At 39.8% G+C, this 15,148-nt stretch overlaps 1 protein-coding gene and 1 non-coding gene across 3 annotated transcripts in view; both read left to right on the forward strand.

Moving 5' to 3' along the window:
- Positions 1-14,841, forward strand: part of TRAF3 (TNF receptor associated factor 3) — a 91,695-nt gene extending 76,854 nt beyond the window's left edge. The window contains exons 11-13 of one of the 2 annotated variants that reach the window (XM_026680203.2): positions 2,402-2,542; positions 10,985-11,159; positions 13,471-14,841. In XM_026680203.2, coding sequence (XP_026535988.1) covers positions 2,402-2,542; positions 10,985-11,159; positions 13,471-14,042 — 888 coding nt within the window. In that variant the 3' untranslated portion in view covers positions 14,043-14,841. The remainder of the gene's footprint in view (positions 1-2,401; positions 2,543-10,984; positions 11,160-13,470) is intronic. The other variant, XM_087952203.1, reaches the window with a different exon arrangement.
- On the forward strand, positions 6,242-6,345 carry LOC113420367 (U6 spliceosomal RNA). The gene has a single exon (XR_003372034.2). It is a non-coding gene; the product is annotated as a U6 spliceosomal RNA (small nuclear RNA).
- Positions 14,842-15,148: the final 307 nt, after the last annotated feature.

A 15,148-nucleotide genomic window follows, 5' to 3' on the forward strand; every position in this document is an offset into this window, starting at 1 on the left:
CATGTTTTAGAGCAGTGGTTCCCAACCTTTTTTTCGCCCCGCACCCCTAAAGAAATTTCACTCGAACCTCGCACCCCCTGAAAATAAAAACGCCAACATATAGCCAATATCCTATTATTTACCTGGACTTTTCTCGCACCCCCTGGAATATCATCTCGCACCCCCAGGGGGTGCGAGCACCCCAGGTTGGGAGCCCCTGTTTTAGAGTGTTGTGCTTCTATTCTGTTATTTCTGATTAAATGGTTTGTCTGTGTTCCAAGAAAACAGGCAAAATGGAGAGATGGCATAAGAGAACTTCTTCATTTGTAATATTAACAATTCTTCTGGAAGTAGCCAAAGTTCTCAACTACCTCACCAAAGTACAGTTTCTGTTCTATATTCTGTAAGCCTAGAATATCTCAGTAACATAATAGCAAATATATAAAAACCCTGTTTTCTGTTCAAGGTGGCTCAAAGGTAGAAGTGATATCTAACACAGCTGTTCAGATGAAAGGCAAGTACATGGTTTAGAGTGCATGAGGATACCCCTGCCATATCCATCTGCGGTAGCTTAAAGCAGATTTATCTTTCCCCAGTAGTGCCTAGTTATTCTTTCACAAACCTGAGAAAAGATGTGCTTAGTTTAAGGAGTTGCAGATACATACTCTGAAACTTTTTTTGTTTTTGAATCTCAAAAGAACAGCCCTAGGATTTGACATACTTAAATTGCAATTAAACAATAGTTTCTTCAGAAATGTGGGCTTTTCCATTTTTGTTGGAAAACAGTTTTGTATGGGTAGAAACAAATTACAAATTCAAGCCTTATTTTTTTCAGAAGTGCGATGCTAGTGCCTTGTTAAAAGAAAGACTGGCTTTCAAATGTCAATATTGATAATCTAAAGTGAAATTTGAACCTGATTCTCATCTTTTAAAAAAGCTTTATGTAATATTTCTTTTGAAATACTTTTCTTTTGATTTAATTATGTTGGGTTTCAACTCCAAAATGATTCCCAGGTAACATGGTCTTTGATGAGAATTGGTAAAAACACCTGGAAAGCACCAGTTTGGGAAAACAGTTATTATGTGAAAAGTTTGAAACATTCGGTTAGATGGGTTGCCTTAATAAATAGACAGAATATGAAAAATGTGCCAGGTTATTATGTTACGATATTGCATATTTAGGGAATTTGTTAGATTCCAAGGGCCAGCTGCCCAAGGCAATAGAGTCCAGTAATTAATAAAAAACATCCAAAGGGCTACAGATTCCAGCACCATATTTCATGCAATAAGTACCAATGCAGAATCTGAATATCTTTATATGTATCCTTTCTAAAATAGTCAGGAATCATCGCATCTCTTAATTGTATTGCCTTTGATGTTGTGTTGTAAGTTTGTCCTCTTAAACTAGAATATGTGAACAGGTATACTGGGTGTTCCCTGAAAGAATTCTAAGATAAACACTTATTCATAGAGTGGAGATAAGCAGGGGAATTTAGGAATATAAAGCAGTATTTCTGGGATGGTGAATGCTATTTGCGTGATACCACCTTGAGACTGGCTCTGAAACTAGGAAGCAAGCTAAATAAAGTTTCTAGAGTTTTGCTGTGCCTAAGCATACATCTTCATTGTGTTTCTGTGTTTTTAAAAGTTCAACATTCTGCAACTGTTCGGGTTCCAGAGCAAGGTGTTGGGAGAGTACCCTCTTTTTTAAAAAAACAAAACAAAAAAGGGTTAGTTGATCTTGCACAGTTTAATTACTGATGGTAGAAAAATGGATGTTTGTTTATCTTGGTATGATTTTACTGTTACTGATAGTCAAGGACAAGTTGGATGGATCATAGATGTTTATCCTTAACAGTTTTCGATAAAGTTTGCTTTACATGGACATTTTTTTCTAGTTGCTCTCAGTTTCAAATATATAGAATGTGCCTTTGGCAAGACAAGAGGGTTGAATTCCAGGTGCAAGATATTTTTAGGGAGGAAATACAGTGATGAACCATGTGCAAGTTCTTGTGGGTGACACATGCTGTGAATAAAATGTACTAGTTAGCAATCTTTTATGAAACTGTTCAAAAGTCTAGAAAGTTGGCTGAGAATTTTAAGGAAACAAAAGCATGGATTGATTACTTTCAGGAATATCAACAAAGCTTTTCCCTCTTTCATTTTTTCCTTTGTGTGATTTCATTCATAAAATTACTACAGGCTGATTTTGGCTTTCATCACTTGTAGTTTCACTTAATTACTACACATATAATAGCTTCAGTCCTGGCCACAGAACACATCCCCAGTAGGTTTATTTTGTTTAAGAGACAAAGCAGGAGGACACAATTATCTCCATCTTACTTCTTTTGTAATTCATTGACCATGAGAGATAGCTGAAGCTTTTCCACATTTGGAGGAATAATTGTAGCATTTTTTTCAGGTGGCCATGCTCCAGAATGAAAGCTTGGAAAAGAACAAGAGCATACAAACTTTACATAATCAAATTTGTAGCTTTGAAATAGAAATTGAGAGACAGAAGGAAATGCTGCGAAGTAATGAAACTAAAATACATCACTTGCAGGTAAGATTTTGGCTTTTCTTCCATTAAAAAAAACCCATAGAAACCATCTCATTTGGTTTTGGTTTCCATGTTGAAGACTAGTCAAGTTTACAAACCTAAACACTTCCCCAGGAATTAGCTATCTCTGAATAGATACATGTTCAGGAAAAATGGCTGTGCAGTATGCATCTTGATAGTTCCTCCTTGGTTATCTTCATGAAGTTATATGAAAACACACAGGTACAGCTTTTATGGTGAGAATGTATATCATCATTTGTAAATCCACATGTGTTTAAATGTCACTTTTCTACCTCAAATAGTAGCATTCATTTATTAATGTAAATTGCACAGATATTGTATGTATGTTAGGCTGATTATTATTGTTTATGACTTTCTTTTTCCAAAGACAATAATAAAGGTAATAAAGGTACAGCTCTCTACATATTTTAGTACTGCAGAACTAATTGATTCTTTTTGTTAAAGAAAATAAATTCTGGGTGACTTTTTAAAAATGATTTTGGGGGAGGGAGAAAAGCAGGGCATAGACTAATTTAGGTGTGGCTATGTGATTGAACCATCTATTGAGGTCATATTCTAGAGCATAAAGTCTTGTTCAGCAATTTTGTATCTTAAAAAAATATATGAGAAAATGTGATATTTTCACTGAATTTTCAGACATGATAATTATGGAAAGAAAGTCATTCTGAAATGCCACTGGGTTCCAGTAGATCCTTTTCAATATGGTTCTTCTGTGATACAATGAACTGAAAGAGTTTGAGAGGATCTTTTCTTTTTTATATATATAAATAGGTGAATAATTGAGAAAAGCACACTTCTTTGTCTATATCAGGGGTCAGCAACCTGCTACTCTGGAGCCGCATGTGACTCTTTTCCCTCTGCTGCAGCTCCCTGTCGCCAGTCAGCTCCACAATTGATAGGGCTTTCAGTTAGGACAGGTAGAGGAAAAAGGATGCCATGGTAGGAGGAGATTCTCCAGATGAGCTGTTCACAGCATCCATTGTTTGGGGGTGATGCTTCTGTCGCTTGTTTGATAGGCTGGGCTTTAATTGAGAGGACCTCCCCCTCCACGGGACTCCTCCCTAGCGTCCCCAGTTTTTTGCTCAGCCCTCGTGGATATAGGCAGCTTAATTTCCTTTCCCTTGGCCGGAATAGCAAAGGCTTCAAAAGGAGACAAGAAAAAGGTTTGCTTTTAAACTTTAAACAACTCCTTTAAGGCTTTTAGTTTCAATGATATATAACTCGAGCCAAGGGAGCTTCAGATAATGATCTCTCGCCCCCAAGATGATCAGAGGTGATAACGCCTCAGCTGCATGGCTAACAACTCACTACGATCTTTTCAAGCCGAGCCGCTACGATCGCTGCCACCCGCACCCGACGGGAGAGGCTCCATTTTAAAAGGGTCTGAGGCTTTTTTCTCTCCCCTGGGAACATCGTCTGGGGTGGGGGCATCAGTGCCCATCTGCCCCACCGTGCCTTTTTATTCAAGGGGAAACTCTGCAGTATCGACTCCGCACAAGGCGTGGAAGTGCTGCTGAGCCGATTTAACTCATTACACGCCTAAAGAGATAACGGCTGGTGCCATTGCAGACTCACTAACCATGCGGTAGTGATCTGCATTTTATTTCTGGAACTGTGAGAGGCTTTTCTTTCCCCAAGCAGGGGTCTCCTTCCTGGAACCTGAGGGAAATCACCCTAATACATATGTGTGTGTGTGTATATAGATAGATAGATAGATAGATAGATAGACAGACAGACAGACAGACAGACAGACAGACAGATAGATAGATAGATAGATAGATATTCAGATATAATTATTCTATTTTGGACTCTTATTCATTAAGGAGGAAACTGTTGACTTATGCCCTCACAGAATTAAACAGCAGCACCACAGCGAACACCAAGGCCCGTGTCCGCCTGTGCAGGAAGCTGTCACAGGCCTACATCTTATTCCAACAATTCCTCCTTTCTAGGCCTATGAGGTGTTCCAAATTTGGCTAATTCAGAAACAATAATATTAATAACAAAATAATAATAATGATAATAATAATAGGAACAAGAATAAGAATTCAGTATTCTTACATAACATTATACAAAACTGGGGAGCATTGTTTTAGGGTTCCCTGGCCATTGCTGGTTCAGGCTCCTGGGCGTGCCAACCACCCAACATTTCAGCCACATTAACAGTAAAATTTAATAAGCGGTCACAATGGCAAGTGGCAGTAGTTCAAGAGCCATGTCAAATTCTCAAAACAAATTGAAGCATTCTAAGTGTATCTCCTAAGCAGCAGAAAAAGACACTAACAAGTGCCATAAGGTACTAGAAAAACACATGAAGAAGTTCATGTGGGAGGATGAAGAAAATTCTCAAACCTCATCTCCTCCAGGCCTACTTCGGCTCCAATCCCCCTCTGCAACCACCCCTGGATCTGTCTGTGTAATCCAGATGCAGCGCAGCTGCACAAGATCATCTAGATCAGTACAAGTGTCTCAAAGTGCCTCTGTGGCCACATTGCTCCAACAGCGGCCAGATTCTGTCAAGATGATGACTTACCGGAAAAGATCCCCACAAAGATGAGACTGTAGATGGAATTAGCAATACGCCAATGTATCTCTGCGGGGGTACAGCATACTGCTCTGGCCAACAAGAGAGCTCTCCTTCTGATTGGAATTCCCTATAACTCCGGTCACTAAGCAGGACAGAGCATCCTTACCCTCAGGTATCTCTCCACAGGAGATTCTGTAGTTTCAGATATACTCCCGCAAGGTATATAGAAGAAGCAAGGGCTATTGATCGGGTGGAGCCAGAGGACTCAGTTCTCCTGCTAAAATTCTCAAATTCTAGTTAGATTCGCATCGGCTCACAATAAGAGGTGATGGTTGATGCTACATCTTGACGACTAAAACAACGCTGGCATCATTTTGTTTATAAGAATTCCATGGCATTATCTGTTGAGAGACCACTTCCCCTCACAAGGATCTCCATGAGGGTCCAGGAGACATTTATGCTGATTATGGACCTCTTTCTGAGGTTGACTATTGGGCTTCCTTTTTAAGTTGGCAGCCCTCACAGAATTCTAGCAGCACAGTAACAGCGAGTGCCAAGGCCTGTGTCCATCTGGGCAGGAAGCTGTTGAGTGTCAGTGACTGCAGGATCACCCAATTGCAATACAGGTCCTGAAAGGTGTTCTCTATTTGGCCTCACAATTTGATTCCATATTCAGTCATCTAATTATGAGTTTGGTAACAGCACAACAATTTATGTTAGTAGCTGTGCACAGATATAACAAAAATATTATCACTAATAACAATATTAATGATATCAATATTATTATGAATAATAACATAACAATTGAATTTACCAAAAAAAGGGGGGGAGCAAATATCAAGAGGATTCCCTGCCTCTGTTTACATCAGTCCTCTGAACCAGTCAACAGTCCATTAATATCTCATACACATATACATATCTCACCTTGTGGGCTTTAGGTCAAAATCTTCAAGGGCAACCAAAAATACCCCCAGAGGACAATAAACCAACTCAAAGTAGGTCAAAACGTCCTAGAGAGACCTCTAAAGGCAACAAAGGATGCCAAGAGACACCAAAATGAGTTAGATAAGCATATCTTTTTTTAAAAAATGCATGAGGGAGGTTGAACAGAAGTCTCAGTCCTCTTCCCCAGCCAGGCTGGTCCCAGTTCCAGAGTGCTCACTTCAGCACATATACTAAAATTGGAATGATACAGAGAAGATTAGCATGGCCCCTGTGCAAGGATGACACGCAAATTTGTGAAGTGTTCCATATTTCACCTTGCCTCCATCCTTGGATCTCTCAACGCCATCCAGGAGAGCCTCAGAGGGACCAGTTCAACCCAGGCCTTCAGCAGTGCTACTTGCCTGACAGACAGTTGTGGGACCACGCCAGAATTCCTCCTTTCAGAGGATATCCCTGACAAATTGAAGGCCTGGAGGGACATGGCAACCTGAAGAGGCATCGCAGCCGGGGTACAGTAGATGGCTAGGCAGCCTCCACAATCTGACCTCGATTCTCACTCGATTTAGTGACTATGCAGAACGGACCTTCATTACCAGCAGGTACCTCCTTCAGGGAAGTATTATATAATCCAGTTACACATTCACATGATGCACAGGATGAGGGAGAACTAGAGACCAGATAAAGAGGTTGAGGAAGGGTCTACTCATGACAGTGACCAAAATCTGTCAAAGGCGGATCCCCTTAAAAAGGGGGGGCATGTCAGACATTGAAGGCATTAAGCCAGACCACCCGAAGGTCTGTTTCGCCCTCAGAGTTTTTTTTTCAAGTCTCTGTTGTTTCAAAAAAAAAAACTACTGCCTGCCTTGATATTCCATTCCCCTCGCCCCAACAATCGTTACTGTAAGGGGGGGGTCAGACGATTTAATCTTCTCCCAACCAATAATGTAAGAGGAAGTCATAACTGTCCCACAGAGGTTTTTGGACTTCGTCCAGAAACAAGAGGTCTCTTCAGTGGCGGATACCCCTCTTACAGGATATGATAGAAAATGTTTAGTTTGGTTTTCTGATTCTGCTAAATTTCTCATCACCACGATAGTAGATAAAACAATAATGGCAATTATCATCCTCTGCAATTCCAACGGAAGCAGAAGAGGCTCTCAAGTTAAAAGATATACAGGGTCGAGTTGTCTCCATGTAGGGCATTTTGATCTGATGTGGGGGCCATAAAGGCGGAGTCGGCCGCATCCCCCCCCTTTTTTTTTACTAGATCGTCTCTCAGGTAGCTCTGCCATCTGAGGGAGGTTATCTCAAATTCCAGTATCAGGGCACACAGGGACGCTGCAAAACTCTATTAAATTATCTGCTCAAGCCAGGGCATCTCAGGTTACTCCTCGCCTACTGCTATGGCTCAAGACATTGGCAATGGAAGCTTGCTTCCTCCCCAATATAGGGAGATAATTTGGTTGGTGGTGCCCCTGACCTATCTCTGATAGAGACTAGAAGCAGAAAATAAGTTCCTCTCTTTTCATGGACCCCCAAATAATCCTTCCCAGCCTTTTGAAGGGTTCCTTCGTTCCCTCTACCAGGGACTTTTTCCCTCCAGACTCCAGGGACCGTCTGGACGCATGAATCACCAACAGTCAGATAGTTTCCGATCTGGAGATAGAAACTGAAGGGGAGGGCAGAGCAAAAGAATCTCTTGAGGAACATGAAATAGAGGACTCCGAGGCACAACATAGGCCTCACGACTGTGCCCCTATTGGTGGAAGGCTCAAGCCTTTCATGGACAGACGGGATGTCTCTACCTCTGTTTCCTGGGTTAGAGATATCAGAAGATTAGGCCTGGCTATAGAATTTCCATCCTCTCCCCGGAACCTTTGCATCATTTGCCCTCTCTCTGGGGATCCTGTTAAAAGGAGCATGATGGAGACAGCTATTGTTCATTTATTGGAGATCCAGGCAACCGGCCTGTGGCACCAGATCAGCAGGGGCAATTTTAGTTTTAAAATGACTTAATCGATCCATAGTTCATAGGAGGCTTAAGATGAGTATACTGAACTCCATACTTCTGAGCTTCAGAAGGGGCGATTTTCTACCCTCCATTGACTTAATGGAGGCCCATCCCCACATTCCAATTAGATCCTCAAATAGCAAACCTCTTAGTTTTTGTTGTAATACTCAACGTTTTGAATATATTGCACTGTCCTTTGGATTGTCATCTGCCCAAGGTTCTTACGAAGGTTCTGATGGCTCTGGCTGTCCATCTCGGGCACACCTGTTAGACAGCAGTGTTATTTATATGACGTTTCATTATTATCTTGTTCATATAAGCAGGCAAAGGGGTGGCCTCACCATCGGTCATCACTAGGAGAGACTTGCAGTCCATCTCTCATCACCCACGCATATGCAAGTTTCTTGCGTGGGGCTACAATCTTACGGCCTCCTGTAGTGCATTGATATCACACGTGGGACCTCAACAAGGTCCTTACTGCACTCAAGAAAACTCCCTTTGAGCCCATGTAGACCATGAGTCTCCATTCCTAACGTACAAGGTGGTTCTCTTGGTTGCCATTACATCGGCCAGTTACATCTTGGATCTAGTAGCCTTGTCAGTTAGACAGGAGCTCTGTATTTTTCACACAGACAAAGTGCTCCTTAGTCCAGATCCATCTTTCACCCATAGATAAATTTGGGTTTCCACAGACCATAGGAACTGATACTCCCGTACATTTGTCTGAAACTGACATAAAATCTGGCACGACAATGCCACAATCTAGATGTAAGGCGAGCTTTCTGCATATATTTCAACTGCACGATGTGTCTAAGGAAACAAAGGTTCTCTTCGTTTCTTTTCAACCACTCACCATTGGGTGCAAGACCCCTTCCTCAATGATCAGTAAGTGGCTGAGAGCACAATTCCCAAGTCCTAAGAGACACAATCTCTTCCTGTACCCAGGGGCATCACTGCTCATTCGACCTGGAGCGCTGCGATGTTGACAACATGGGCCACAAGCGCCAGTAGAGAAAATTTACAAGGTGACAACATGGGCCTCACCATCGCCTTTTATTTAGAAACGATTAGAATGATGTCTTCACCTCTATGGAGGCTGCCTTTGACAGGAGAGTGTTACAAAGGGTCCATAGGGACCAAGAAAAAGGGGAATCCGAACCAGACAGAAGCCCTCCCGTAGGACACGTCAAGCTTTGGTATGTCCCAAACAATGGATGCTCTGAACAGCTCATCTGGAGAAGGGGCGTTGGTACTTACCTGACACGCCCTTTCTCTGTGAGCTGTGAAGAGCATCCATCCCCATCCTTATTCGTCTGGTGGGATGCTATTCCGGCCAAGTATTAGAAAGGGTGAAGGAGAAGAAATATTTCATCACTTTGACTTCGCCAAAACTGGGGACGCTTGGGAGGAGTCCCATGGAGGAGGAGGAGCGTCCTCTCAATTAAAGCCCGGCCTACCAGATGAGCAACAGAAGCATCATCCCAAACAAACAATGGGTGCTCTTCACAGCTCACAGAGAAAGGGCGTGTCAACGCCCGTTCTATGGTGGGGGAACTGGACTACCGGTCAACAGAGGAAAAAGCATGCTGCACTAGAAGGAGAGGTTATAGTGGGGGAACCGGACTTCCGGTCAGCTCCAGAATTGAACAGGGGGCTTCCAGTTAGGATCTTTGTGGCTCTCTGAGTGTTTAAGGTTGTTGACCCCGGTCTATATCATTAACCATAAATGTCACTGTTTTAACTCTAAATTTCACTGTTTTCGTCTGAGCTTTGAGTTTTTTTTTGTTTTGTTTTTTTGTATATTAAAATTCCCTCTCACTGGCTTCTTGAACTTCCACATAAGGCATAAGCAAGCCACATAGAAGGCAAAATGTGTCCTCTTGTTCTCCTAGATCAAGATGAAATTATCTGTCCTGGCCAGTTATTTTGCAACTCATGGATACAATTGATTAAATGAAATAAAATGAATTGTTTGCTTAAAAATCTTAACCATGGCTGGGAAATACTATAATTTGAAACTGATTAGGAGTTGTCATCAGTGGTGGGAACTGATACAGAATGATTCAGAAATCACTTTCTTTTGCCTGCTATAACAACGTAGATACAGTAGAAAACATTATAGTTGGGAGTAAATATTCTATCTATGTTGGGTTTGAATAGTATACTTGTCACTTCAAATCCTGTGGTTTCAATTGCTTCCAGTTAAAATTTCTGCTTTTTCAAATTGTATGGGGCAAAGTATTGTATTATTGCTCTGGTGGTGCAGTGGTTAAAATGAAATATTGCAAGCTAACTCTACGCATAGCCTGGAGTTTGATCCTGATGAAGGTTGACTCAGCCTTCCATCCTTCCAAAATTGGTAAAATGAGGACCTGGATTGTTGTGAGCAATATGCTGACACTGTAAATCACGTAGAGACCGCTGTATAGCACTATGGAGTGGTATATAAGTAAGGGGCAAAAGTCCTATTGATATGTCTTGGCCCACTAAAGACTAGGAATCAGACCTCCTTTCCAGTTCCATGATACATTTATATTTTGCAGTGATGGAGCTGGTACAGTTAGAGAGGAACAGAGAACAAGTTTTGTTGTGATTTTTCAGCCCAAGATTCTTCTCAATCACATACTTGCTGTTTCACACATCTCTGTTGATTTTGCCTGGCCAAAAAGAATATAGCAATATATCTCTTTTTTTCACATTGCAACTGTAATAGTAACACATACATTTCTTTAAATTTTATTTTCTCTTAATTGTTTTTGCATTAATAAGGTTTATTAGATGGGTGAGTAATACCAGAGTATGGCACTAGGCAGTCTTGTCTGGTTTATTTGAAATTCTTACATAATTACTATGTAACTTTATTGTACAGTATTAAGTGTTCCTGTATATTATTTTCCTTGAGGTTCTTCTATATTTATGCAATCTACTTTTTTTCTAAAAGCGGGTAATAGATAGTCAAGCTGAGAAGCTGAAAGAACTAGACAAGGAGATTCGACCTTTCCGACAGAACTGGGAAGAAGCAGACAGCATGAAAAGTAGTGTTGAGTCCCTCCAGAACAGGGTGACTGAACTGGAAAGCATTGATAAAAATACTGGGCAAGGAGCTAGAAACACAGGTAAGTTTGAACATGAGATGGTGAAGTAATGGCAGATTCTGACAAATTTAGACATTCTGAAATGCGGCTGCCCTCTAACCTCTTGCTGGATATCTATTTATTTAACCTGACTCTTTGATTAATGTACATAATGTTTATGTTAGAGTGTTTATGCTGCTAAACCAACTGAGGTATTCTCTTGTCAAGTCCCATTAGAGCAAAGTGGCATATATAGTTTGCTAAGAGCCACACGGTTGATAATGCTATGAGTTAACTTTTCAGAATTCCAAAGAAATTTCATTTTTTTTGAAATACAGTATATAAAGTATGTATTCATAAAATGAATAGCAATTGTCTTCTAGAGGAAGACATCATACATGTTTAGTTCAGAGGAATTTTTCTTCTGAGCAACACAATGGGATCTGATAAAGTAAAAAGGTCATTGCCTCATTTGAATGAAGCAATAGAGCCACCAATTAGCAATATGATATGTACCTTTCTAAGAGGCTCACACAATACTGTTTAGTCAATTGAAAGACAAATTAGCATATAAAAAGGATTGCCGTCTGTTAAAGCATCGTGAATTACTCTTCATTCATTACAGAGCAGTACTATAGTCATTCAGAGCTTAAAGTTCAGGTAGGATTCTCCTTGATTCTTCTTGTGATTGACATTTCATAAGCTTCCATCCCAAAGAGAGGAAAGTGACTCTTGTACAGTAAGCATGGAGAATTGATTTACTGAGGAGAATTCTAAGAGAGATTAAAGCCTCCAATAATATTAAAAAAAAACATTCAACTAGAATAATAGAATATTTAAACCCCAGAAAATATGATTTTACTTTCTGCATATGTGTGGAAATATACCTGCACACATATCTTCCCCACATATACAGACTTGCATTTTACCCATTGGTACATCTTTCCTCCAGAGATTAGATTTGCCTGTACCCTGCTGGCCTGCAACAAGACCTTAAAGACATGGTTGTGTCACTGAGCTTGGAGATCCAGATGGGGTATATGACAATTCAACATGGCCGACTCGCTACAGCTAACTTTCCACCGCCAACTCACCACAGCATACTCGCACATTATAACTCACCATGGCCAACTCACTGCAGGACTAATATCAAAGAAATGGTGGAATAGAATCATTAAAGAAAGAATGCAAAACAAAGGACAGAATAAAATGTGAATGACAAAAATTAGAATATTTTCTAATTATTTTAAATAATTTGAATTGTTAAATTGTCCCACATGAGTTGTCCTGTGGCAAGTTGGCCACAGTGAGTGGGCTGTGGCTAGTAAACCGCAGCAAGTTGGCTGCAGCAAGTTGTCCCATCCAGATGTGGCATTGATTTGTTTGCTGGTTCTTTTGGTGTTTTACTTCAGTTGCTGATTACTTATTTAATTCAACTTCTATGGCCATCTCAGTCAATGACTCTGGGCAGCTTACTATTCAATATATATAATTGTTATCTTGTTCGATGATGTGTTTAAATGCTGTTAGCTGCCTAGAATCATTCATTTGGGATGGGTGGCCAAATAAATTGAAATAAAAAGTATAAGTACATAAATATTCACTACTTAGCCACATTGCAGGAAGGAAGGCTTTTATTTGTATAATTTTACAGATGTGTAACTGATTCACAAAATTATTTCTGAAGTCTGGTTTTTATGTGACCCAAGTATTAATTTGAAGATGTTTTCACTAATTTCACCCTAATCTTTTTGCATGTTTTATACTATGGAAACACCTTTTGCTAAGATCCATCAAGTTTGGGTATTCTTCCCACTGAATTCTCGAGTACTATATAGCCACTCATTGTTAAGCAACTACCTTGGTCAGCTACCAGTCCCAAATATGATGGTAATAAAATAATAATTTTGCAACCAATACATGCACTGATGACCAAATTTCGTCCATCTGATTATGCCCGCTGGAATGAGAATAACACTGGTATAGCTGTACAAGAGATCTTTATCTGAATGATATGGAGCCAACCAGTGATCTTTGCAGCAAGGCTCACATGTTCACTTAATGATCATATTTCTGAAAGACCTAGTTGTTGGAACAAACTCAGTTACTAAATAAAGAGTGGGTGTAAATCAGGGGTGTCAAACTCACGTCGTCACAGCTGTGTCATTTGACGTATCGGGACATTTTTCCCTTCACTAAACTGGGGGTGAGGTGGCCAACATGTGATGCATCAAACCCCACGGGCTGAGAATTTGACAGCCCTGGTGTAAATGAACAAAGAAGTGCAGCCTAATGGAAAAATCTCCTTTTATTATTTTTAAAAATTTAAAGAAGCCCCTTGTTTTCTTTCTAGGTCTTCTAGAATCACAGTTATCTAGGCATGATCAAATGTTAAGTGTTCATGACATCCGTCTGGCTGACATGGATCTCCGATTTCAAGTCCTGGAAACAGCAAGTTACAATGGAGTATTAATCTGGAAAATTCGAGATTATAAACGTCGAAAGCAAGAGGCTGTTATGGGGAAGACTTTGTCCTTATATAGCCAACCATTTTATACAGGATACTTTGGCTATAAGATGTGTGCCAGGGTTTACCTCAATGGAGATGGGATGGGCAAAGGGACACATTTGTCTTTGTTCTTTGTTATAATGCGGGGAGAATATGATGCATTGCTTCCTTGGCCATTCAAGCAAAAGGTCACCCTTATGTTGATGGATCAAGGACCTTCTCGGCGCCATTTAGGAGATGCGTTCAAGCCAGACCCCAACAGCAGTAGTTTCAAGAAACCCACTGGGGAAATGAATATTGCATCTGGTTGCCCAGTCTTTGTTGCACAAACTGTTCTAGAAAATGGAACATATATTAAAGATGATACTATTTTTATTAAAGTCATAGTGGATACTTCGGATCTACCAGACCCCTGACATATAGCAGAAAGGCAGATTCAACAGAAGACAACTCCATTTGGGGCTCTTTTTTATATCTGTCTTCAATGAGAGGTCCTTAAAGCTCAGAGAGGACCACTTTATGTTAACAGAGGAAGAGTTTGGAGGTATAACTTGCATAGGGTCCAATGGCAAACATAGCAACCCATTAAGAAACCATAACTGTGGTGTATTTTTTAAACTAATAGGAACACTTCAAGTTCTGACAAGTTACTTAATCCTCACGAAGACAAAGATCACTGTCAGAAAAGCTTTTTGTAATTTATTGACAATAATTTGGGAGAGAAAAAAAGTATCTTATGCTGAATATGACATCAGACTTTACTTTCATTTTAACTAGAAAATAAAAGTTCACGTGGGTTAGCTAGAAACTGTCAGCATGTTAAGTAAAAAAAGAAATTATGAAGTATTGTTGCAGTTAAAGATATTATTACTTTGAACATCTAAGTGCAATGTTGTCTGAAATATAGTATATTGTCTATTTTTAAGGCCTCATCTGGTCTCTGTTTTAAAAATTACTTTGTCAGAAGACCTTGACAAAAATGTCTAGATCTTCTTGAAAGTGTCTAAATCAGAGTCATATTTTTGTTTAGAGTTCTATTAATTGCTACAGAAAACATTTTATTTTAAAACTGTTGATAGACTGATATTTCTTGGAAGAAAAAAAAGATCAAATGCAGGTTATCACTTGTGATATGAAAAGAAACTATTCAATACTGCTGTTATTTCTCTTTAGAAATGTAAACCTACAATATGTCGTAGTTAATGACACTATTTCAAAATTAAGAAAAAAAAATCACTCATGGATGCTGTGCATCATTATCAGATTTATAATTTTCACCCTAAAATAGGGCATTTGTTGAACTTTGGAGTTCTAAATGGAATCCTGTATGTTTTTAAAGTTCTGCCTCATGCGCTCAGACCAAGCTCTATGAAATAGATGTGTGTATATAAACATATTATATTTTTTGCTAAAGCATAAATGTGCAACATATTTTTTGGGTTTGACAGGAGGCGTAGTGCTGAGTAATACCTATATGGGAAACTGCTAATTAATCCTCTAGGTAGAAATTTTTCTATCTTAC

The sequence above is a fragment of the Notechis scutatus genome, chromosome 1, assembly GCF_049901735.1.
Source record: "Notechis scutatus isolate UNSWTSFEM ecotype Mainland chromosome 1, rNotScu1.2, whole genome shotgun sequence".
Classification (NCBI taxonomy): domain Eukaryota; kingdom Metazoa; phylum Chordata; class Lepidosauria; order Squamata; family Elapidae; genus Notechis; species Notechis scutatus.